This window comes from Ictalurus furcatus, chromosome 12 (genome assembly GCF_023375685.1).
Source record: "Ictalurus furcatus strain D&B chromosome 12, Billie_1.0, whole genome shotgun sequence".
Lineage (NCBI taxonomy): Eukaryota > Metazoa > Chordata > Actinopteri > Siluriformes > Ictaluridae > Ictalurus > Ictalurus furcatus.
In genome coordinates, this window is record NC_071266.1 from 7,612,735 (window position 1) to 7,638,236 (window position 25,502).

Genomic DNA, 25,502 nt, shown 5'->3' on the forward strand with positions numbered 1-25,502 from the left:
CAAAATAAAATCATATTTTCAGAATGTGAATTCAGGGAAAACAAAACAACCTTCAATACAGAGAGAGAGAGAGGTGGAGAGATGTTCACATAAATACAGGAGGGACAGAGAAGGACAATAGAGTTGTGTATACTTTTCACATCTTAAATGTTTTTAAAATAAAGTTTTATATTCAATTACAGATTTACATATATACTGTTATATGAAATGACATTGGAGCAAAGAATCAGTTCCTTCAGACACATTAAGCAAAAAAATATTTTCTGTCTGGAAAAAAACAACAACAAACAAACAGTGATTTCATCGTTATCTTGAAAATAAGCTCTACAAGCACAGACAACATGGATGATTTCGATAAATAGCTTCATTTTTACAGCCATGACTATTCACATATGCCTGTGTCATTTATTTTTAAAAAACGATAGCCAAGATGACCGATGCTGGAGAAGAATCTGAGTATGAATGCAGAATTGCAATCAAGATGCCAAGCTGCAGATGCTGATGTTAACATTGTAAAACTGAAATAATCGAGGTGTGGGTTTTTATCTGGCTACATGTTGAACCTAGTGAACTGTTTGTTTGTGGTTTTAACATGACCACAGCCAACATGCCCTTGTTGACATCTCCTTATTAATATATATATCCATCCATCATCCATTTTCTCTACTACTTATCCAGCAGGGTTGCAGGGAGTCTGGAGTCTATCCCAGGGAGCATGGGGCACAAGGCGGGGTACACCCTGGACAGGGTGCCAATCCATTGCAGGGCACAGTTACATACACATTCACACACTACGGACACTTTGGACATGCCAATCAGCCTACTATGCAGGTCTTTGGACTGGGAGAGGAAACTGGAGTACCCGGAAGAAACCCCTGCAGCACAGGGAAAACATGCAAACACCATACACAAAGGGCTACAGCAGGAATCGAACCCCCGACCCTGGAGGTGTGAGATGAAAGTGCTAACCACTGAACCACCGTGCGCCCATATATGCCCCCTACTGTATGCAAGACGGACTGAATGACCCCACCCATCCTTGTGAGCTGCCTATTAAAGAAAAAGGGCAGAGCTGAATATCTCTGTTCTGCTAGAGCTAATTTCCAGGCTGAAAAATGTGAACATAGGAGAGTGAAACACAGAAACAAGCCATTTTCAACCAATCTATACCATAGAAGACTGGTCATCCGTCCATTTTCTGTACCGCTTATCCTTCACTGGCGGGAATCAAACTCCCAACCTCGAGGTGTTCCAGAAACATGCTAACCAAGTTAGCAATGCAAATCACAAGTTTATATTAGTGCACTCATTCTATTACATTATAGTTTGTATAGAAACAGCTGACACAGGGAAGTCTTCTGTGAACTCTCCACATAAAAGTATTAAAAAAACGTGTGTAATTGTTGATTTGAAGTGCTGATGTGCATTTTTTATTTTTTATTTTGAAGGAGTCTCCAGTGTCAAAGCTTTGTAACAGACCACTGTAATTTTGTATAGCTGTAAATGTAGGAATTTTGGAAGGTCGGCCACTTCTGGGAAGGGTCACTACTGTGCTGAATTTTTCCATTTGGACATAATGGCTCTCATTGTGGTTCTTTGGAGTCCCAGAGCCTTTGAAATAGCTTTGTACCCCATTCCCAGACTGATGTATTTCAATCACCTTCTTCCTGGAATTTCTTATAATTTTGGCATAGTGTGTTACTGGGTAAGACCTTTTAACCAACTTCATGCTGTTGAAAAAGTTCTATTTAAGTGTTGATCTGATTGAACAGGGTTTGCAGTAATCAGACCTGGATGCGCCTAGTCCAGCTAAACCACATAATGAATGCAGTTTCATAGATTTGGGGAATTAGTAACTATGGGGGCAAATACATTTTCACACAGGCCCAGTTGGTATTGGAAAACTTTTTTTTCTTCATTAAATAACATTATCATTTAAAAACTGTATTTTGTGTTTACTCAGGTTGCCTTTGTTTTATTTTCTGAAACAATTTAGTATGTAAAAAAGTACATACTTTTTCACAGCACTGTAGATGAGTTTTAAGTGCTATTTAAGGTGCTGTTTGTTTGTTTTTTTTTCTTTCATTTTTAGAGATGTTTTGCTGCATCCAGATATAGCCATTTACTCCACCTATACAACAGCCAATGGTGGACCTAACTTTATTCTGCAAACTAGTTAATAAGCTAGCTAGTTAGCATGCACGCTAGTTAGCAAACGTTCTTGCATACTAGCTAGGAAAACAGCTAATTAGCAATGACGAAAAATAAGGGCTGTCGGATCAAGTGATGAAGTCGTGAAGCGAAGTCAACAAGGGCATGTTTTATAATAAATGAAACATGGAACACAGAGCTATTCTCCATACAACCACCATTTTCATCCCATCATCACATAGAGACAAAGACTCACAGAGACATAGGGTAATGCTGACACCATAAAGCACACACCTCATCTGCATGGTGCAAATGGAGGCACTGGGGTCTGACGTGTGTTAGCGGCAGTGTTTTTTTTTTTTTCTTTTCATATGGTTTCCAATATTATTTGATAATTTCCATGACAATGTAGTGACATGACCTTTGTCTTGAGTGTCACAATGAGCTCGTAAAATGTGTAATATCTAGATTCTAAGACATATTTCCAATCATACATACACACACAGGTGAAGACACTCATAAGCACATGGGCACTGTCTTAAAATGCTATGAAATTATAAACGTCACAGACTTTTTGGGGCACAAACTTATGTTCCAATTAGAAGGCAGATTTGTAGGTTGACAGCATTTTTGGACAATATTGGCATTTGGAGGACAGCTTCCCTTGAAGGTTCTTTACTTTCACCAAAAAGGAGCATCATAGTTATAGAATACTGTTCACATATGGACAAGATTCCATTTGAGGAACAATTATACTGGTTAAAGAACATGATTATTAGAAATATAATGCACTTCTGATTGTTTTTCATAAAAGAGATCAAGTGACATAAGGGCAATGCAGTGAAGTGAATCCCTGCTGAAAAACCAATACAAACCCTCATAGAGTAGTAAATGCAGTAAACCCTCATTTGTAATGGCTTTAATGGTTATAATGGGAATTGTATTGGCTTTAAAACTGTAATGGTCTCTGTGGGTCTCTACTGGTAATCTGTTGCCTTCTATTGGTGGAAAATTATGTCTAGTGGATACCATTAATGACCAATAATGGTAAAGGTTTTAATGGTTAGCTGTTGGTTTATAATGGCATTTGTAGTGGAAACCATTAGAGATTCTGTAATGGCTTCTACAGTATTTTTCAGCAGGGTTGCTTTTCAGCATGGCACATTTTGTACATATTACTAATGAAAAGCAATACAGACTTTTTTTTCAGTGCATTTCAAGTTTTTTTTTTTTTTTTTTTAAAAGTGGGATTTCTATTTCATACATGGATTATATTTACTTCTGACATAAATTCGGTTTTTCATGATTAAAAAACATCCGCTGATCTGCTGTTTTTCATTAGGACCAAACAACATAAGAGAATGATGAACCATGAACAATTTGCTTTTCAGTGTGGCATGTTTTCTGCATGACACTAATTAAAAAAAAAGCAATGCAGACTGTGTATTGTATTTCCATTTTTTTGGGTTTTTTTAACCAGTGTGGTTCCTTTTCCGTCTTAAATGGAATCACACAGTGAAACTGCAATGCATCAGCATGAACTGCTATTGAAAGTGAATGATTTTCATTAATAAGATCAAGCAATAAAGCTTTTGCTTTTCAGTGTGGCATGTTTTCTACATATCACTAATGAAAATGTTGTTTTGTGTAACAACACAAAAATCCCAATGGATTTCTCATTGGTTTTAACCGGTATGATTCCTTTTTTTGGCTCGGGTAAGGACTCTTCTCCATATTCACCTGACCACATGAAAATTTGGATTAGTTTAGAATTTGTGGATATTTCAAATGGTAAGCAAACTGCTTTTCTTGTAACTAACAGCTATGTTTCTGTTCAAATTTGTGCTTTTAAAATGGCAGAAGTAAATACAATTTTAAAAATCTCGCTAACATTCAGCTAGGTTACTGCATGAAGTTTGGCTTGCTAGTTAGCTATGTTATTTAGTGAACTGTTGTGCTGTGTTTAGCACCAGATAAATAGCTTCTGCTAGTTTAGGGTTTATCCTCACATACGCTAAAAATAAACTATTGAATCCACCGCAAATTCACTGGCTACCCTAAAAGTTATGACTTAAAAATGAGTTCAAAGATTTATGACTAAAGGGTGACCCAAATGTGATGCTTCCTTTTTGGTTGAAATGCTATTTAAATGCAATGGGACAGGTACCTGCCTCCAGAATGAAACAGCTATTCATGTCATATTTTATTTATATTCTTCAATGTAAGATCCCAATCAATAGTGTAATTTGTTCAGCATAGCCTCCGTGGCTGTGCTTGCTTATTGGCAGAACATAATATGTCTATTTTAAGTAACCCCAAGGAGATGGTTTTGATTACTCAGCCAAGACACCAGACAAAATAATGGTTCAAGGCAAACCGGTATAATCACACTCTATAGTTCTTTAAAAAGCTAACCTCACTCCCTGCTTTTTTCGTCACTCTTTCTTTCAAACCCTACAACTAAAGCCCTACACTCAAAATGACGACACTCAAAAAATCAAATAAAACTGTCTAGATGGCTGAAAACATTCTGAACTGGTCAAATGTGTGGTGCTGGCTGGAAACATTTCCTACATAACTCCACGCCACCTTGCAGAACTAACACAGCTCCACCTCCTGCCTTTCCTCCATATAGTTAGTACTCCTGACGCTGGTATCCTGCGGACCCGTCAAACATCCCTTCTCCATTGGGTTGCTGGTAGGAGCCTGTTCCTCCAGGGCTCTCGGGTTCGTCGCCGCTGGTGAAGGCGCTGTATGGAGCGGCGGCCGCATCCTGACTCGGGTCGGTGTAGTCCTGCGAGAAAAGCGCCGAATCCGCCCCCAACTTAAAGCGCTGGAATGCCAGGAAGGACTGTCCTGCCTGGCCACAGGGGATTTGGTTTGGAAGGGGTGGTGTTAAATGGAATGCCAGATGTAGCAGAATAGGTTGTAAGAAAAAAATAAAAATAAAAAATCAAGTTTGTTGATAAGAAAAATGAAAATGATGGAATTGGGTTTAAATCATTGCATGACATGTGCATAAACAACAATGACAAAGGATTTAAACCCATGAACCATTAAAGAAATTGAAGCAATAGTGGTGTAAATAAGTGCAAATCAAAGAAGGGTTTGGTGTAAGGATGTGAGAGGGAGAGAGAAAGAAAAGCGAGAGCATGATTAGTACAGTGCAGCAATTAGTGCAGTACAACGTGAAGACGTAATTAAGCAAGAGTTACGTGTGTATTTTGGCAGATACGTATAAAACAAGACTTAACCTTGTTTATTTTAAGCAGAATTCAATTTAACCTCTAATGATTAAAAACGCAGCAGGATTTAATTTACAAAACCTGGCTGAATTGCTTTCATTTATTAAACTGGAATACAAACAAATTTATTTATAAAGCATTTGCAGGGGGAAAAAAAGGACAAAAAATACGGTATTCATGAAAATCCAGTTAGTTAAAAAAAGAGCTTCAGAGTTTAACTTTAAATTTACATTTAAGGAGAATAAATAAAGTGAACCTCAGCTGATCAGCTTTAAATCATACAATATAACTGGTGTGTGTTACTGCAACTTTATATATGATTACACTGTCAGGTTTCAATCCCTTATTTATTTCAGTAACATTTACAAATTTAAAGAAACTGAGTCATGGAAATTTAATGACAATACCTGATGAAACATTACTGAGACCTAATGAAAATTGTCTGTAATCCTTTTTGTTCAGACGGAAAAATAGGATAATATCCTGTTTTTTCCATCCATTTTCCATAAGGCTTATCCTACACGGGGTTGAGGGGGAGCTTGGAGCCTATCCCAGGGAGATTGGGGCACGAGGTAAGGTACACCCTGGACGGGGGCCCAGCCCATCGCAAGGCACAACATCACACACACATTCACACACTACTAATCAGCCTAAATTGTATGGCTTTGGACTGGCAGAGGAAGCTGGAGTACCTGGAGGAAACCCCTGAAGCACGGGGAGAACATGCAAACTCCCCAAATTGAAGTACTACACATTACTCACTTAAATGAAAGGACAGACTTGTACCAAAATAGTTCACAGTATAAAAATGTTTCATTTTACTAAATAAACTGTATTATAACTGTTGTTTCTACCCCCTTTTAACGAAAGCTATTTTTGGACAATAGACAGGCTGTAGATGCTGGTATCCACACCACTAGAGGGCCTGAACAAACAGGCTACAACATCTTCAGAAATAACGACCTTTCATTTCCTCAAAACTTCTTCATTATCCATCACCGGATAAACCAATAAATTAACAAACAATAGTGAATAAACAAATGTCATGTGCACAACACATTCATTTTTTACATCCTCCTTAATAGCTTGGCACTTAGACGACTGAAAGCATAGAAGTAATTTCTGTGTGTGTGTTTGTGTGTGTGTGTGTGTGTGTGTGGGTGTGTGTTTGGGTGTGTAAGCCTGTGCAAGTGTGTTGGCATGTTAGACATAAGATTGCTGGGGCTGGGAAGGGAATAATTTGAGGTATTCCTCTTCAAAGTTCACAGATTGTAGCCTTTCCAAAGATAACCATGTAAGGGCTGCCTGAAACACACACACACACAACACACACACACACATACGCACAGTGATGGAGAAAACATATGAGCAAAGGAACAAATGCTAAATATGGTGACCACAGCTCCATGACAGTTCCAGGAGACCAATAAGTTCCTCTCTGCAGTGAGTAGGAGTGTGATTAATGTTTCTCTGATGCAGTAAGTGAAGGTACAGACCCAAGTGAAGATGGAGAAGAAGGAGAAGGTGATAGCAGCGCGAGCAGCGTCTGCGCCCTCCTTCAGTGGATTGTCCTCAAGTTTTGCCACCTGCCACTGGTTAGCCATAAAGCAGAAGCCCACAAACCAGACGAAGGACCAAAATGCTGGAATGAGTGAAACAGAGAGAGAGGAGAGAGAGAGACAGAGTTAACACATTAAGGACAAAATATTAAAGTGTCTTTAGAGCATCGCTGCTTCTTAATGTAGATGGGTGTACAGAGTGGACATTGTGTAGATGTAGATGGGTGTACAGAGTGGATATAGTGTGTAGACGTAGATGGGTGTACAGAGTGGATATAGTGTGTAGATGTAGATGGGTGTACAGAGTAGACATTGTGTAGATGTAGATGGGTGTACAGGGTAGACATTGTGTAGATGTAGATGGATGTACAGAGTGGATATTGTGTAGATGTAGATGGGTGTACAGAGTGGATATAGTGTGTAGATGTATATGGGTTTACGGAGTAGACATTGTGTAGATGTAGATGGGTGTACAGAGTAGACATTGTGTAGATGTAGATGGGTGTACAGAGTGGATATAGTGTGTAGATGTAGATGGGTGTACGGAGTAGACATTGTGTAGATGTAGATGGGTGTACAGAGTGGATATTGTGTAGATGTAGATGGGTGTACAGAGCGCATATAGTGTGTAGATGTAGATGGGTGTACGGAGTAGATATTGTGTAGATGTAGATGGGTGTACGGAGTAGATATTGTGTAGATGTAGATGGGTGTACAGAGTGGACATTGTGTAGATGTAGATGGGTGTACAGAGCGGATATACTGTGTAGATGTAGATGGGTGTACAGAGTGGATATAGTGTGTAGATGTAGATGGGTGTACGGAGTAGACATTGTGTAGATGTAGATGGGTGTACGGAGTAGACATTGTGTAGATGTAGATGGGTGTACGGAGTAGACATTGTGTAGATGTAGATGGGTGTACGGAGTAGACATTGTGTAGATGTAGATGGGTGTACAGAGTGGACATTGTGTAGATGTAGATGGGTGTACAGAGTGGACATTGTGTAGATGTAGATGGGTGTACAGAGTGGACATTGTGTAGATGTAGATGGGTGTACAGAGTGGACATTGTGTAGATGTAGATGGGTGTATGGAGTAGACATTGTGTAGATGTAGATGGGTGTACAGAGTGGACATTGTGTAGATGTAGATGGGTGTACAGAGTGGACATTGTGTAGATGTAGATGGGTGTACAGAGCGGATATAGTGTGTAGATGTAGATGGGTGTACAGAGCGGATATAGTGTGTAGATGTAGATGGGTGTACAGAGCGGATATAGTGTGTAGATGTAGATGGGTGTACGGAGTAGACATTGTGTAGATGTAGATGGGTGTACAGAGCGGATATAGTGTGTAGATGTAGATGGGTGTACGGAGTAGACATTGTGTAGATGTAGATGGGTGTACAGAGTGGATATTGTGTAGATGTAGATGGGTGTACGGAGTAGATATTGTGTAGATGTAGATGGGTGTACAGAGTGGACATTGTGTAGATGTAGATGGGTGTACAGAGCGGATATAGTGTGTAGATGTAGATGGGTGTACAGAGCGGATATAGTGTGTAGATGTAGATGGGTGTACAGAGCGGATATAGTGTGTAGATGTAGATGGGTGTACAGAGTAGACATTGTGTAGATGTAGATGGGTGTACAGAGCGGATATAGTGTGTAGATGTAGATGGGTGTACAGAGTAGACATTGTGTAGTTGTAGATGGTTGTACATGCATCTTTGCAAGCACGTGGCATATATATAATACAAATAAATAAAATAGGATGAAAAGATCATAACTAGCCGTACCGCTTGCTTTAAAGATTTCCCTTCTGCCTTCATATCTATTCTGATTCTTTTGTCAATTTCATACTGATCCTTTACTGTGCTAGAATTTGTGTGTGTCTGTGATTGTTTTATGGATAACAATAAAGCTCAAACTGCCATTTTATGTGTGCATGTGTGTGTGTGTGTGCATTTGCAATGGCTCACAAAAAGCTCATAAAGGACCGCTGTCCTTTACTGTTTACTGCACACCGCCACAATATTTCACGCCTCTGCATTCAGTGCGTCTTTATCCTCCACTAACAAGGGCACAAATTCAGGACAAATCCCACAAACATGTGCAGTAATGGATCATGGCCTGTTTGATTTAGGAAAGAGTGAAACAGTCGCCAAACTATACCTTTTAGTTTAGTTTAGTTAGTTAGTTAGGGAAAGTGTTTTTGTTTTATTTTATTTTATTTAACCATAACAATATAACTACCAGTAATTCGGATATCCTTTTCTTTCAGATCATGACATAATGCTATACCCTCAGCTTCATTAAATGAGCATGGAGATGAACTTAATCCAGGCCAGGAACTTCTCTCACCTGACACCCCGATGTCGGTGAGCACGGCTTTCTTGCGGCCCTTTATGCTGCTGATCTGAGGGAAGTACACATCCAGTGCCAGGAAGGCCATACAGGAAATGAAGGCCAGCGTGCCCATACCTACGGCGTAGTTACAGGCGTTCTGGTTCCGGTTGAAGACGCAGTACTCCACCACCTCATCCGGCCTGTTCACGTAGCCCTCATTAGCAATGCAGCCAAATATTACTAACGAGAAAAGCTGGGTGAGAGAGCGGGAGAGAGAGAGAGAGAGAGAGAGAGAGAACGAGATAGAGAGAAAGAGCATGGGTGTGTCAGTGTAATCGAATCCATAAGAGTTTTGTACTGATATTAAATCATGATAATAACAATCACATAATAATTTATTCATGCATCGTTCATCATTACTGTGCACCATATACAGATCAGTCCCTCCAGGACTGCAATTCGCAGAAATGAATGCAAAATCAAGCAAAGTCGGAGGAGCTTGCAATTTTTCTAAATTATCGCAGATTTTCCGCAGATTTGGACCCAGACGTGTCATGTGACGTCATCGCAACGCGCATTCAGTCAAAGCCCTCTTCGATTCATGTGCGTCCAACATGAGTACAGCTAAAAGGTCTCATTTACCAACAAACATCACTGCGAAAGGCCGTGCAAAACTAGTTCGTGCAATTGCAATTTCGCCAATTCGAGCTGTTTTCCACAAAAAAAAGCACAAAAAACTCCACAATTGCATCAGAAATTTTGAAAACAAACAAAAGCTGCAGCAAAATCAAGTATTTTTGGCTACAACAATCACACAAAAAAGTCAGCGAAATCCTGTACGGACTGACAGATCAAAATTTATTTACATATAATCGCTTGCTAGCTGTCAGCTTGGATTTTAAGAATTAAGATTAAGAAAGGATTAAGAAAAGATTTATTTAGCTCTTATATCAGGGAGGGATACCCATGCTAAAATATTAAATTTAATCATAAAAATGAACTTCGGCAATGTTAGCTACAATTTGAGCTCAAATTTACATACGTATATTTGATCAAATATTCCACAATGAGATTTTTCATGTAGCTCACTTCTACCTATCAGAATTATGACATTACGAAGGATACATTCAATAAAGGAATAAAACACAACTGTGCATGGTGTTATGGTATAATATTCAATGGTAGTGTGATGTGGCTCGGGGTCACCACACAGAAGTTTATTATTTTCCAATAACAGCATCACATCCTGTCATGTGTTATTCTTCTTACACCACAACAATTTGTCTACAATAATAATAATAATAATACAAATTATTAAAGAAATATGCATCCTGATATTTATCTGTTTGTAATTCCATTTAATGTTATGGAATGTTCTCGAAAAAAGGTTAGTTACTGTTCTCACTTACATTAGGGGCTACACACAGTCCCTTACCAGCCTGTCTGTTTTCCATCTCTAAGAAGATAATAAGACAAATGCAGCTGAGAAACCACAAAGCCAGCCATCTTACAAACTTACAAAGTGCTGACATTGGAGACCAAAAAAAAGAAGCTAAATAAACATCTCACAGAACCCTTCACAACTTTATTAACAACTACACAGTCCCTGTGGTCTGTTATTATAGAAACAATAAAGTTTCTACAATACAAATATTGCAATTATTTCCTTCTTCTCTATATTACACGCTTTAGTTTTTATGCAAAATTTGAAAAAGACAGTCCTAAAACACATTTTAACCCTTTCTCATAGTACGCAGTAGGGCTGGCTAAAAAATATCGATTCTCGAATTTTAATCGATCTTCAATTTAACGAAACGATTCGTAATGCTCGTGCTTTACTCGAGAGGATGTGAATGTTATCTGTAGTTCGCCTCTCGTCCTGAAGACTTTTGAAAATTGAATTTTGAATTTTTACAGTAATGTGCAGTGTGTAGTTTGTGCCTACCTCGTGTGCATTGTATGCACGTGGTTATGATTTCTTGTTACAATGTTTGTTACTCAAAGTAAAAGTACAAAATAATTAAACATAATTGTGTGGGCCCTATTGTTAATGTAAATGTGTATTTCAGTAATATAGCTAAGTAGGAGGGTTTCGGTTACCAGCATTTATATTAAAACATGTATTCCATGTCTGTAAAACTAACATTTTAAATGATATTGATAACTAATCGATATTGAAGCAAATCGAAATCGAATCAAAACCATATAAATAAGAATCGAATCGCCAAATTGCTCGCAATTTGGCAGCCCTAGTACACAGCCTTCCATTTTGCCTGCAAAATGGAAATCGACTTATAGGACTCTTTCAATCAGTATAAACAAATTAATTATTTTATTGCTACAAGTCTGTTATAAGATGAGTCAGGACACAGTTGGGTTTCTGTGTGTAGAGTATCGTGACTCTGTGTTTGGCTGCTGGTGAGCAGGGCGATGGGAAAGGGGAGGGGTTTGAGCCCCCCGATGAGCAAACAATTCACACATCTCAACAATAACACTGGTACAGAGATAAAAGAGACAGCATAACTAAAGCTTTTTTGATAATAAAACACTGCATACAACTACCACAATCAAGTTATAACATATAAACCTGGTAGGCTAGGTAAAAAAAAAATACTTTTAGAGAAACTGCAAATTCTTAAAGCCTTGAGTGTCTACTTTCATATGGGTCATTAACCACTATAGTAGAGTGTGACATCTCAAATAAATACAATGCTGAAGACAAGCACCCCCACAACAGGTGGAAATTCCATTTTTTGGCCTCTGGTCTAAAGAGTTGATGCTATTCTCTAAACATACTCAAAGAATCACTTCCTTAAAATGCTGTGGAATAAAATGAGTAAAACCTGAACCTGTGAAACTACAAGGTTTTGGGGAGAATTTCTCCATTTCCAAAGCAGGTGGTGCTTATTTTGAGAAGAACAGATGGGTTCGGGGTGATAAACGGATACACAGAAGAGTTACTGATGGAGCAGAAAGCGTGACCACAACCCTCGCTTCCTCTTTTTAGCTTAAATTGAATAAGCGAGGTCGTCAGGACTAAGAACGGAAGAGGCTCGTTTTGCATTATTTGATCTGGACAGTGATGAATTCTCCTGTGCCTCCTGTGTTACTGTGAGTAGGAACATAAATGATGCTGAACAGGAGTTATCTTTCACTCATTAACTTTCCTAAGTTGGAAAAAAAAATTTAATTTTCTTTGCTTTGTGTTTTATTTTCCCCCATAGTGCTGAAGTTGTAAAAGTTTCAGAAGTTAATCACTGGACCCACTGCCTATGGGGAAGCATTTTGTTTCGCCTGAGGCAAAGATTACTGTTTTAGTGTGCATGTGTGTGGGTGTGTGTATTGCGCCCTAGGCATTTGTTTGCCAACAGTGGCAGGGATGTGTGTGTGTGTGGTGATCAGAGAGAGAGCGGTGGGTGCGTCTGGTGGGTGCCGTGGTTGCACAGCTGGCTGTTGACTGCTACTCTGATATTAAAGGACAGCTTATTGTGGAGTGACAGAAAGAATGATCACTGTCTATCTCAGTATTCATCTCTGTCTCTCTCTCTTCCTCTTTGTCTTTCTCTGATTATCAGTCCTGTACTGTCCCTAACACCCACACACAAACACATTAGCCCTGTTTCAACTAGTATGCCGTGTAAAGCTCATAACTTGGAATTTAAGACCTCTGGCTACAAAGAAAAAAGTTTTTCCTACTCAGAAAAAGAAATTCCTACTCAGGAAGGTGTCCTGAATTCAAAGTTCGGAATACAATGACATGTCAACATGGCCGCTTATGCAAGTCAACAGTCAACGAAACACCACTTCACTACTATTTACTTGAGATCAGTCAGCATAGACATATAAATTAATTAAATATACAGTTGCAATCAAAATTATTCAACCCCCATTGCAAATCTTTCAGACTTTCAGCTGTTTGCAATGAACAAATCAAACAAAAGCAATTGAAATAGTTCAACACAACGAATGCTTCAAGTGGTTTTCCCAAATTCAACTGAAAATGCAACTTATAATGATTTCTCCAGTTTCAAAATTATTCAACCCTTTCATGGCAAGCATCTTTAGTACTTAGTAGCACACTCTTTTGCTGTTATGACCTGCTGCAAATGAGATGCAGAGCTTCTGGCAGCGTTCCTGAGGAATCTTAGACTATTTCTCATGAGCAATGGCCTCCAGTTCAGTAATATTCTTGGGTTTGTGTGCTGCAACCACCTTCGTCAAATCCCACCAGAGATTTTCTATGGGGTTAAAGTCAGGTGACTGTGATGGCCTTCCAGGACTTCTTCTGCAACCAAGCCTTGGTGGAATTTGAGGTATGCTTGGGATCATTGTCCTGTTGGAAGGTCCAACGACACCCGAGCTTCAACTTCCTCACAGACGGCATGATGTTTTCTCCTCGGATGTCCTGATACTTCAATGAATCCATCTTGCCTTCCACATGCTACAGGTTTCCGGTGCCAGAGGATGCAAAGCAGCCCCAGAGCATCACCGAGCCACCACCATGCTTGACTGTGGACAGAGTGTTCTTTTCTTTTTCTTCTTCCTCCAGACATACCGCTGAGCCATCATGCTGAAAAGTTCCAGTTTTGTTTCATTGCTCCACAGGACAGAATCCCAAAACTTCTGTGGCTTATTTATATGATTTTGAGCTGACTTTTCTTGTGCTTTTGGGTCAGTAGCGGTGTACATCTTGGTGCCTTTGTGCCTGTTGCCACCAAGTCTTGCTGCAGGTCTTTTGCAGTCACTTGAGGGTTTTTCACAACCTGCCTTCTCAGAAATCTGGCTGCAGCCGTTGATAGCTTCCTTTTTCTGCCTCGTCCAGGTATTTCATACATTTTATACCCCTAGCCAGTTCAGGTATTTCAAGTGTTCCAGATCAAGCACACCTGTGCAACTAATGAAGCCCTTGATTAGTTGCATCAGGTGTGCTTGAGACAACACCCGTTTTGCATATTTGTGCTGTTGTGAGGAATTCTATTCAAGGGGTTGAATAATTTTGAAACTGGAGAACTCATTATAAGTTGCATTTTCAGTTGAATTTGGGGGAGACCACTTGAAGTTGTGTTGAACTGTTTCTATAGCTTTTGTTTGATTTGTTCATTGCACACAGCTGAAAGTCTGTACATTTTGACAATAAACCTGATTTGCAATGGGGGTTGAATAATTTTGATTGCAACTGCATAATATTGACCACACCATTTTGAGAACTGTACATCATAAACTCATTATCAGTCATTTTAGCTGGTGTACATTTTTTTCTCCACTTTGTAGCTCAAAAAATGATGAGTGCTCCCGAGTTAAGTCGAATGCAGCATTAAGCCGGGGATGATGAACGGATGGTTGGATGAATTTAATAAACAGGATGAATAAAGAACAACTCAGACATAATCTCTAATCTCATTATGATGCTAATACTCTTTTATTTTATCCTCCACTGTAATATAATGTTAACCCCAATACTAAACCAGGGATGGATCTGTATTAAAAATCCATGGGATAATAAATATCCTGCATGTGATATATGACTATATTGGCTTATGGACATTTCTGTTAAATGCCACACTGCAGTGCGAGTATTCAATTACATTATTAAGGTACTTGCTAGAATATATTTCCAATATTTTTGTTATTAGGATCACTCTTACTCTTCAGTAGATTATAAAACCAGTAATGAAATACTGTTTTCTCTTTTAAAACCTTTTTAAAATGATTATTTTTTTTATTTTATTTTGTCGATTCTTTGGAACAGACAGCAACCTTTTCTTTCTTTCTTTCTTTCTCTCTTTCTTGTTCAAACGATTCAAATATATGCAAATCTTGAGATTTGAAAAAAGTAAAAGAGCAGTTTAGCTGCACAAGTCAAAGTTCATGTGCGTGCGTGTGTGTGTGTGTGTGTGTGTGTGTGTGTGTGTAGAAATCGTATAAATGTAAAATCAATTACTCGTTTGAACTGCCTCTACAAAAAGCTCTGTAAATACCTCCTCACAACCCAAAATATTCAAACTGAAACCTTGTAATAACAGCAAATTCTGCTTGCTTGGCCATAGGTTAAAAATGTTATGCTAGCTGCGTAACAAGCTACAGCAGTGTACTTTGCCATAACCAATCCCATTACTGCTGGAGTAGCGTATTTAAAATTTAGCTGGCTGATATCAAAAAAAATTCTAACATACTGTCAATGTGAAGGAACTGATCAATTCTCAAAACTGAAAAGAAAAAAAAAACACTGTGTTGTTTGCTGTACCCACTTTCTCGCTCACAATGTTGCTGTCTCTTTGCCCTCGACCTGTCTATCCTCCTCTATTCACTGTCATGTTAGTACACTCCGTCCTCCACACACACACACACACACACACGCACACACACACACACGCACACACACACACACACACACACCACACTCCTGTGTCTGTGTGTGTATCTCTGAGCTCAAATGTTTCTACATTGTATGGTCAAATGCTGTATAACATTACCGGCCCTGTAAGATCAGCAAAGTCAATTTGAAACATTTAGACAATTTGCTTCATTCAGTCATTGTGACAGTCTGACCCATGCTGTGGGATGAATATGAGAATAAATAGAGCATAACATCTGAAACCTGATGGTGAACCGGACACTTTTATGTGACCTCTTCTCTCCTACCTCCTGACCTTTACTGGAGCGTTGTTCAGCCAGCTAGCTAAATTGTAACTAGCTAAAATTAGTCAGATTAATTTGACTAGCATTCCTGTAGGGGGGAATTTATTTATCGTGTACACATATTTTGGCTCCACTTATCCCCATAGAGAGAAGAGCCACTGCAAATCAATACAAAGTTCTTCTGACTGATCCCCTTTATACTATGATGCAATATTTCTATCCTGATGGGCGTGGTATCTTCCAGGATGGCCCTGCCCCCATCCTCAGCTCACTGGATCCGATTGATGAGAATGAAAACCATGCTATGGCTTTCACACTCACCAAATCTCAACCCAATTGCACACCTATGGGAGATTTTGGAACAGTGTGTAAGACCATGAGAGGCATTGTTCACAAACTCGCATGCCTACTTTACGAACATCTAGGGGATTAAAAGTGACATTCATTAGATGTCAGAGCCAAAACTTTGAATGTTTTTTTCCCAATGTTTAGCGATTTCATGTAGTGATGTTAAACACACTGACAAAATTTCCGCTGTCATCGTGATTGTTGTCATGGACCGCATCTCAAACAATCATACATTCAAAAGTATTCAACAATGCAGAAGATCCAGACCTTTTGGTAAGTTTATAGGCTACGTGAATGGTTTTTGATATTCAACCACTAATCTTAATAACTTAGTGTTAGTACTCAATAACTGTGTAGAATAGTATACGAGTATGCGATTTGAGACCCAAGGCTAGTTTTTTAGTCAGTTGCGGACACCGTGTCACATGATACTACAGTATAGCATCTCCACTGTTTATGTTCGTATTGCACCAGCTTTAATTTCTGTGCACAACATGCACACAAGGATATGTGTAGCAGTCATCATATGTACATGTGTGCGCAGTTTAAAATAAGTACAATCAATGCCAAGGTGCATCTAAGCTGTTCGGACAACACTTTATGTTGGTTTTTTCCTTTAATTATTCATTCATCTTGGGCTTGTAGTGAAGGACATTTGTATCATACATCTTGTATCGGTGGAAATGTTGTGTACTTCGCTGCAATTTTTATTACCTTTACAAAAATTGCTGAAGTACACTGGATTTATCATATATGCGTATACATGTTGAGACGAAAACATAGCTGCTGTCACTGCAAAATTTGTCGCACTGTGTCCTAGCTGTGAAGGAACAATCTGTTTCTTTGCAGTCAGTCTAAGAGTCAAGATAACACACACTCTCTACTTGTATAGGCATGTCTCTCTCTCTCTCTCTCTCTCTCATTTCCCCTGTCAACCATTTCTGATTTTCCGGTCCATACCCCCCCCCCCCCCCTGCATGATAAGTCTGTCTACGGGGTGATGATCCCATTGCAGCACAGAAGAATTATGGGATAGCATGTGCGTCAGCAGCGTTGCGCCTGTGGCTGTGTCAACATGTTGCCATGGCAACACACAGGCCTTGTAATGATGGGGCTGAGAAGCAGACTGTTTGTGTGTTTGTCTATGTGACTGACTGACTTGTGTCCTGGTTTTGCTACAAAAGATGTAAAACGACACACACCGATCTTAACCAGAACGGCATCTTAAACCTCCTGGGAACATGGTTCCAAATGTTAGAGAATCTTTATGATATCAATATGTCGTTTAATAAGCATTTACCAGAAATACATACCCCTAAATGCTATTGAATTAGATGTAAAAGCTTCGAAAAGTCCTGTTTTCTGCATGATCACAGCTTTGTGGGCATGTCACATGGCATACTGACTGACAGCAGTGTCTCTAAAGCAACGTAAACAACTCCTGAAGTGCTAGAAAAGCGTGTAGGAATGACAGTGCAGTGCTTCCACATTACTAGTTTTTATGTAAGTGGTCAGTGGCGAGGCTCACGATAAGCAGCAAAATAACATAATGAGAGGTTTGTGTTCAATTACTAACTGCTACTTCTGTCCTTTGCTAGTTTTAAAACGCTACACTCATCAACAGAACATCATATCACAACGTGTTGAAGCAGTACATGTCTCATTAACTCATTTAACTGTTACACAATGTTGACTGGCTTACTGGTGCGTTTTGCTCGTAAGGCAACATTAGATTATTAGATCAGATTTTTCAGTTTACAATACTGTAAGACTAACACTAATAATACCGTTAGTACAGTGAGAAAAAACATAAGATAAGGACTTTAAAAAAAAATAAAAAAATACTGTAATAAAGTGCTAATTTAAGTGCTTGGTGAAAAGGTAGGTCTTACGTCTTCATTTGAAGACAGCAAGCTGTTGAAGTCTCAGCTGTTTGGATAGCCAGAGGATGTTTGTTCCATCCTTCGAAGTGCCAAGACAGAGAAGAGCTTTGATGCATGTCTTCCTTGTACACTGAGAGATGGTGGGTCCAACCGAGCAGTGCTAGAGGCACAGAGGGACTGTGAGGTGTGTGAAGGCAAGAAGGACAGTTGGTTGCTCATGGGTACTCCAAGGTTGCGTGCACTGACAGATGGTGAGAACTGAGAGTCATCCTGAGAATTTGGAACAACTGGAACTGGCCACAACAAAGCATTAGTCTGTGTTAAATCAATAGCAGAAGCTATAGATAAGCAGATAGCTCATTTCAAATGATATTTTGAAAGACTTGATGTCACCCCTACCAAATTTAGGCTCACACAGAACTCCATACATCCATCCATCTTCTATACCACTTTATCCTTTTCAGGGTCACGGGGAACCTGGAGCCTATCCCAGGGAGCGTCAGGCACAAGGCAGGGTACACCCTGGACAGGGTGCCAATCCATCACAGGGCACAATCACATACACACTCAGACACCCATTCATACACTACAGACACTGGAGTACCCGGAGGAAACCTCCGCAGCACGGGGAGAACACGCAAACAGGCACACATAGGGCCACGAATCGAACGGTTGGGGGAATCGAACCCCCAACCCTGGAGGTGTGAGGCGAACGTGCTAACCACTAAGCCACCGTGCGCCCCTTCACACAGAACTCGACTAGAAGAAACCAGCAGAAAATTCAGAACTCATTAAAGAGATACATGTTCGTTCATTTCCGATTCACCACATAAACAACAGTAAAACACTAATTAAGAAAATAGAAAATACTGTAATCTGACCAGGATCTTATTTCAAAATATTAGTTTTAGTTCTAATTTAGTTATATAAATCTAACACAATGCTAATTAAAGCTAAGGACGAAAGAACATTTTTTTGGTATTTTTTGTGCTATTGTTTCTTCTGAAGGCTGGTATAACCTTATTAGAACTATTCTCCACTCTAACACATGGTACTGTTTCTATAATTATTATTTGTTACAAAACACAAATATCAAGGAGAAATTAAAAACACACATGGCCACACATGGTCTGGGTCTTAGGGGGAAATGCACATAAGCTGTCTAATCAATCAATTGTTTGTTTTGCTGTGTCCTGTGATCATCCTGTCCAATCACAGAGACATCAGACGAGGTATAGATCAGAGTTTCTCAATCTTTCGCCCAGTGCGTCCGACTTTTTTTGAATGGCAGTCATCCATGGTCCACCTGTCATCCACTGGTTTACCCACACAAGTTGGATGCTTACCCTGAAGGTGACGTTCAAGTTTAGAAGGCTTCATTGACTCGTTGGCCAAAACCTCACCACACTCAGCATACTGTGGTTTTTCGTCCACTGTAACATTAAAGCCTTACTTCATATAGTCCGGTTTGTACATGCGAACGGTGATGCAGCAGGATCTGAATCGACTACGTGCTTTCGTTTAAAGCAAGTATGCATTTTTCCAGACAATGAATCGTGTTCAGACTAGCACAGTGCATGGAGTTAGCGCATACGTAAGATCAACGCTATGTAAAGACGTCTATGATTGGACAGCTAATAAATGACGTCAGCCTTTTACTTACAGTTGTTTACGTAAACCTTGAGAAATTAAAACGATTCGCCGCAAAAGGTCACTGTTGCTGTAAACATTGCAAATATACAGTTCTAATTGGCAATTTGTACTCAGAAAAGATCTTGCAACTCAGCAGACAATGACCCACGATGCATTTTTGAGCCGCGACCCAGTGGTTGAGAAACACTGGCAAAGTTGAATCACAGAGTTCATAAGAACCAATAAAATAATGCGGGATGACCTTCGAACAGAAAGTTCCACGGTTCACAAGTAGGGCTTTAATGCATTTTGACTTATTATGTAAGGAATAGAAAACATGACAGAGCATGCTGTTGTAGGAAAGAAATCAGTGATGGGACGGCCAACAAACAACGATACATCATAATTTTTATCCGAGTACAGCACAGTTACATTTAATGCTGTGAAACATCCACAAAACAAATGAGTTCCTCTTACCTCTTACATTATAGCAGCTATAAACAGTAGTTCCCTCAGTATAATTTAGGCATTCCCTTTTTTGGTTATCAATTAGCTGGATCCAAGAGGCCGAAACATTAAGACAAAAAAATATTAAGACAAAAAAAATGCAGAATTATTTAGAAAAAGAAATCCCTTCATGACCTTTTAGGGGTTCAGTAGAAATGATATCAAGCTGTGCTATGTAAAAAAAAATATTAAAATTTTCTAATCCAGAAAATCAGTTTACAAATCAATTACGTTTGTAATGTACATTATTATTGACTATCATAAGTCATAATTTTTTTCATAAAAACTACATTGGAAAGTCAGTGTAGCACTGTTTTTATGGAAGCGTATTAGCTAATGCAAACTCACAGCTCCAGTGCAAAAGTAAGCACGCAAATGTCAGCAAACATAACATTTTGGTGATTGATTACAGCTAGGGTATACCTTTATCTCTGCTTAGGGGCTGCTCTTGGGTGGGAACAGGTTCCTGAAGTGAATTTCTGACAGAAGACTTTTAGCTTGTGTCTACAAAAGCCCTAAAAGGCCATGCATTATTATTATTTTTTCTTTCTTGTTTTCTCTAGATCTCGACATAACGAAAGTTGTTTTCTCTTGACCATGACTTAAATTTTGTGGGTACTCGACATAAGTACATGTTTTTATTGTTTTGGAGGCAGCAAAAGCTTTTCGCAGTCCCTCAGGATCATGGATGAACAAATTTGTTTTTACACTGATCAGGGATTCACTCAAGCTATATTAGCTCTATATGAAAAAGCGGTCAGTGATTGACATCTTCCACATTAGCGTCTGACACTTGAGAAAGAAACACCTCTCTCTGAGATAAAGTCCATGTCTACAGCAGGGAATTATTACATTTATGATGGCGATGGCGAAGACGCCAACGTGCATGCAAACACCAGTCTCGTTCACAAGGCGCAAGATTTCGTGATAAAATTATGTCGTGATCACGAGAAAACAAGAAAGAAAAAGATAATAACACACGGCCTCCTAGGGCTTCCGTACGTGTCTTCGTATTGAACTCTGTGAATCAGCTGTTGGTCATGTCGTGAAAAATTATGCCTAGGGTTTCACTTCGAGAATACTGCCAGTGCTTTCATTTCATATCACACTTTTCACATCAGTGAAAAAGCTAAGACCGATTTTTGTAGCAGCTGTTTCACTTCCTCATCTTTTTTCCTCTGTTACTGTTCTAGAAGTGAAAAGAAAAAAGTATTACCGAAGCCACAGTTTTTAGTAGTTTCAATGTTTCACTAATGTTTCGTTTGCACTTTGTTAGCAAGCCTAAGCATTCTGATACATATCATGTATCGTGAAAAATTCTTCAATGATCGTAATATGTTCGTACCATGACACTAGTGAAACTGGAGCACATGTTCTCGCCTCAGGCATGTAAATGCAGTGAAAAGAACACGCGCACTCTGGTCATAAGATGTCAATTTTATGTGCGTTAGGTTAAACAGAGTAAGAAATCAGTACAGCCTCAGGACTCCTAAGATCATACAGGTAAACATACAGTATGCAGTATGTAGCATATATACAGTACATTACATTGCTATTGCTCGTGTTCATTAGCAGCTTAGTCGTGACCTGAACTTGGGTTTTAATGGTGGCAGAAGTTGTAATAAACCTGTTTCTCAGTTTGTGAACGTATTACCGCTTTAATTTCATAAATTAGCTTTATGTTGTGGCCAAAAATGCTTGATCTTGCTGTGACTTTTTTCTGAATTTTTTTTGTGTGCTTTTTTGCAGAAAACTGTTTGAATTGGCGAAATCGCAATTGCACAAAATTGTTTTGCACGGCCTTTCGCAGTGATGCTTGTTAGTAAATGAGATGCTTTAGCTGTACTCATGTTCGACGCATTTGAATCAAAGGGGGCTTTGACTGAATGCGCATTGTGTGTCATATCAGAGAAGGAACTCTGAACTACAGTTCCCAGCAGTCACTGCACCTCACTGCATCACGGTCACCTGCACCTGAATCAAGTTCATGTTAACAAGCACTCATGTGTATATTAGTTACAGTTTGCACTGCACTCCTCATCTTACGTTTGTTTTTCTCTGCCGTCGGGATAATGGTCTTTGTTTAATGTTTATTATTTGCCTTAGTTTTTGCCACAAGTTCTATAGTTACGGTAATGTGTTTTCAATTAAAATCTAGTCTGCACTTGCAAACCGTGACACTTTGCCCAAATCTGCGGTCATTTAGACAAATTGCAAGCTCCTCCGAATATTGCGGATTTTCCTTGATTTTGCGTTCATTTCTGCGATTATAAAATCGCCAAATCCTGGAGGGACTGAGAAAGAGTGTTAAGAACTGTTAAGAAAGAGTTACTGTTACGCACCAAAATTGATTATTCTCCACAAACAGCATGACCCGAAGAGTATTATCCCTCTCATACCAACACAACAATTTGCCAACGATTACAATTTTTATTGATTTAAAAACGACACGTCAAATTTTTTATCCATTTCTCCACATCTTGAGACCATGTTTTTAAGGCAATACACTGTATACTTCAATTAATATGTAAACATTTTCTCTGTCTCTGGTATACAGACACTCCTAGACATGATTTCATCACAAGGACCCAGAATAAGTCGAGAAAACAAATCAGATATCTATAACACACCAGTTATAATAGTATATTACAGCATAGTATAGTATAATACTATACCAGTTTTAGTTACAACTCCTTGTGTCTTCACTCATCAGCCATATTATAAGGTACACCTAACATATAGGTTCACTTGCTGTTAATAAACATCTTAAAGCGGACTATTTTGGATTTTTGTGGAACTCAGTGCAACAGTACACCAAGGATTGTAAGAAAAATCCACAGATTAGGGTGAAGAAACTAGACTGGGGCTGATTTCTTTCCAGCCCAAAACTGTAGATCTATGCAGCCTGTCAGTGACAGTCATGTCAGGTGATTACGATTACACTGAGTGAAACTCCCAATATATCTGATCTTCATTTGGGCTGATGTTTTTCAGAGTCAAAAATTCTTTTGGAGGAGAAACTACAAGTAGATAGATAGACAGACAGACAGATACATAAAAATTCATCAAGCTTCATCCATGATTTTAAAGCGCACCTATTATGGTTTTGAAACGTGAATAATTTTGTTTTAAAGGTCTCATACAATAGATTTACATGCATCCAAGATCAAGGAACACTTTAATGTGCTCATAATTTAAACTGCAGCGTAACCTTTTTTTCCCCTCCAGTGTCACAAACGACTCATTAAATGATCCGTTCTAAAGGAGTCATTCTAAACTCCTGCATTCAAAGACGATACTCTGTTCTGATTGGTCAGATGTCCCAGTCTGTTGTAATTGGTCTACTGCTGTCAGCGTGTTTCAAAAAGGAAACGCCCACTACCATAACGATTTTCAGCTCTGTCTATCAGCAAGCAGCCGATAAAGACCAGAGGGGGGCTTTCTGTTACAAACATACGTAGGTTAGTACAGGAAGTAAAGTCTGGAATCACTAACGACTCGTTTCAGCTGTTCAGAATCTTTGATTTTTTAAACTTTGCAGACTTTTTACAGTCACAAACAGCTCTATAGCACACTACATGAAAGGTAATATTTGAAAAACCACAATAGGTGCACTTTAATGATTGAAATTTTAACTGCTAAAAACTTTTTTAAAACTAGCTTTTATTATTTGCCTTACGTTTACTGGCACTTTACTTTCTCATTGGTTACAAATTTTATGTTTGATATTCAGCAGAATCACAGCATGAAAGGGGTGAAGGCTATCACCAGCCAACCGCATCATTTCAAACTGCTGCTCCTGCTGCATCATGCGGTGGTGTAACACCCACTTCATGAGCTCACAGATGCCTATGATCGGCAAGTGCTGCTGTGACTGGAGGAAGTGTGTTACTGATCCCTCCCTGAAAGCCTGGACAGTTTTGCTCTTTTGGACTCTCATGGGCCATTTTCGGGATTCGAACTTGCACTCTCCGGACCAAAAGCCAAAGACTTTACTGTTAACCACACAAGACCACCTAGCTGTAATAGTTTGCCCCACACATCACTCTTATTGCAGCACTGATTTTGACCTATTGACGTGTAATAGATTTTAGCTTTTGTGTGTGACATGATCGAATGAGTGGTGCTGGGACAAGCATATCAGGCGCAGCAGCATTGTACTGTATGTAGTTACTGCACACTTCAAATGTCACTGCTGAAATCCAGTGACGTGCATAAGGATCATTTATGGAGAAAGAAAACAACATATTTATCTCCAAACTTCAGTAGTCTCTACAGTCTAAAAGAATAAAAACACCAGAGCTGAAGCATCATCTTTTGCCTCAGCTGTTGACTTCCCTCCCTTTGGACACAATTAGGCTGCTGTACAGTGCCATGGTGAAGTCCTATAAGTGGGTGAAGTGTGTGTTCAAGTGTGTTATCCTGAATGAAACATGACCGACACGCACGAGACAGGATATCACAGCATCCTCCTCTCATCATGGCCAAAACGTACACGTTGACCGCGAGATGCTGTCATTCTGCACGCGCTCTGATCAAAACAGCATCCATCCTTCAGAGAAAAGCAGCCTATAATAATACAGAACAAGTCACCTTGACAGGCTTCGTGAATGCACTAATGCTTTAATACAATCAAGCACCAGGCTACTAAGGCACGCGATGCGTAAACATTGCGAGTGCCGAGCGCGCGACTTCCTTCACGCGCCGGCCATCAGCATTATTTTGAATTAAGAAAAAAAAAAAAAACGGGTGGAAATTGTTAATAAAAGCACTCACCCAAGATACCATGCGGAGGACGGTGTGAGGCTGCTGTAGGAACGTGAGGGGGTCGAAGGCTCCTCCGGCCCTGCCCGCTCCGTACGCCGTGCCCTCCATCTTCCCCGCGACAGAGATGGACTCGGAAAAAAAGAAAAAGAAAAAGAAGGATGATTGCACTCGTACTCGCGTGAACGCGCAGGCGCGCCTTCCAGCGCGCAACAATTATTGTGAACGCGCAATTCTTACACGGCGAGGTCTGGAGAGCTTGAAAAAGAGTAATTATAGGCTAATAGTCTAATAATAATAATAATAATAATAATAATAATAATAATAATAATAATAATAATAATAATAAATATTGTTTACTAGATGTTCAGTGACTTAATATCTCATCTCTATCAAGACTTCACTCAGCAAATTAATATTCTTAT

At 39.3% G+C, this 25,502-nt stretch overlaps 1 protein-coding gene across 3 annotated transcripts; it reads right to left on the minus strand.

Moving 5' to 3' along the window:
* Nucleotides 1–3,624: 3,624 nt before the first annotated feature.
* LOC128615958 (synaptogyrin-1-like) lies at nucleotides 3,625–25,319 on the minus strand. Of its 3 annotated transcripts, none has more exons than XM_053638378.1 (4): nucleotides 25,090–25,319; nucleotides 9,440–9,557; nucleotides 6,893–7,038; nucleotides 3,625–5,011 (listed from the first exon to the last, which is right to left on the minus strand). In XM_053638378.1, exons 1-4 carry the CDS (start codon nucleotides 25,186–25,188, stop codon nucleotides 4,787–4,789), a joined length of 588 nt encoding a protein of 195 aa, XP_053494353.1. In that variant the 5' UTR covers nucleotides 25,189–25,319; the 3' UTR covers nucleotides 3,625–4,786. The 3 variants fall into 3 exon arrangements, with proteins under 3 accessions (XP_053494353.1, XP_053494352.1, XP_053494354.1); XM_053638377.1 differs by having other exon boundaries at nucleotides 9,320–9,557; XM_053638379.1 differs by having other exon boundaries at nucleotides 4,873–6,701; nucleotides 9,320–9,557.
* Between the last annotated feature and the right edge of the window lie 183 nt (nucleotides 25,320–25,502).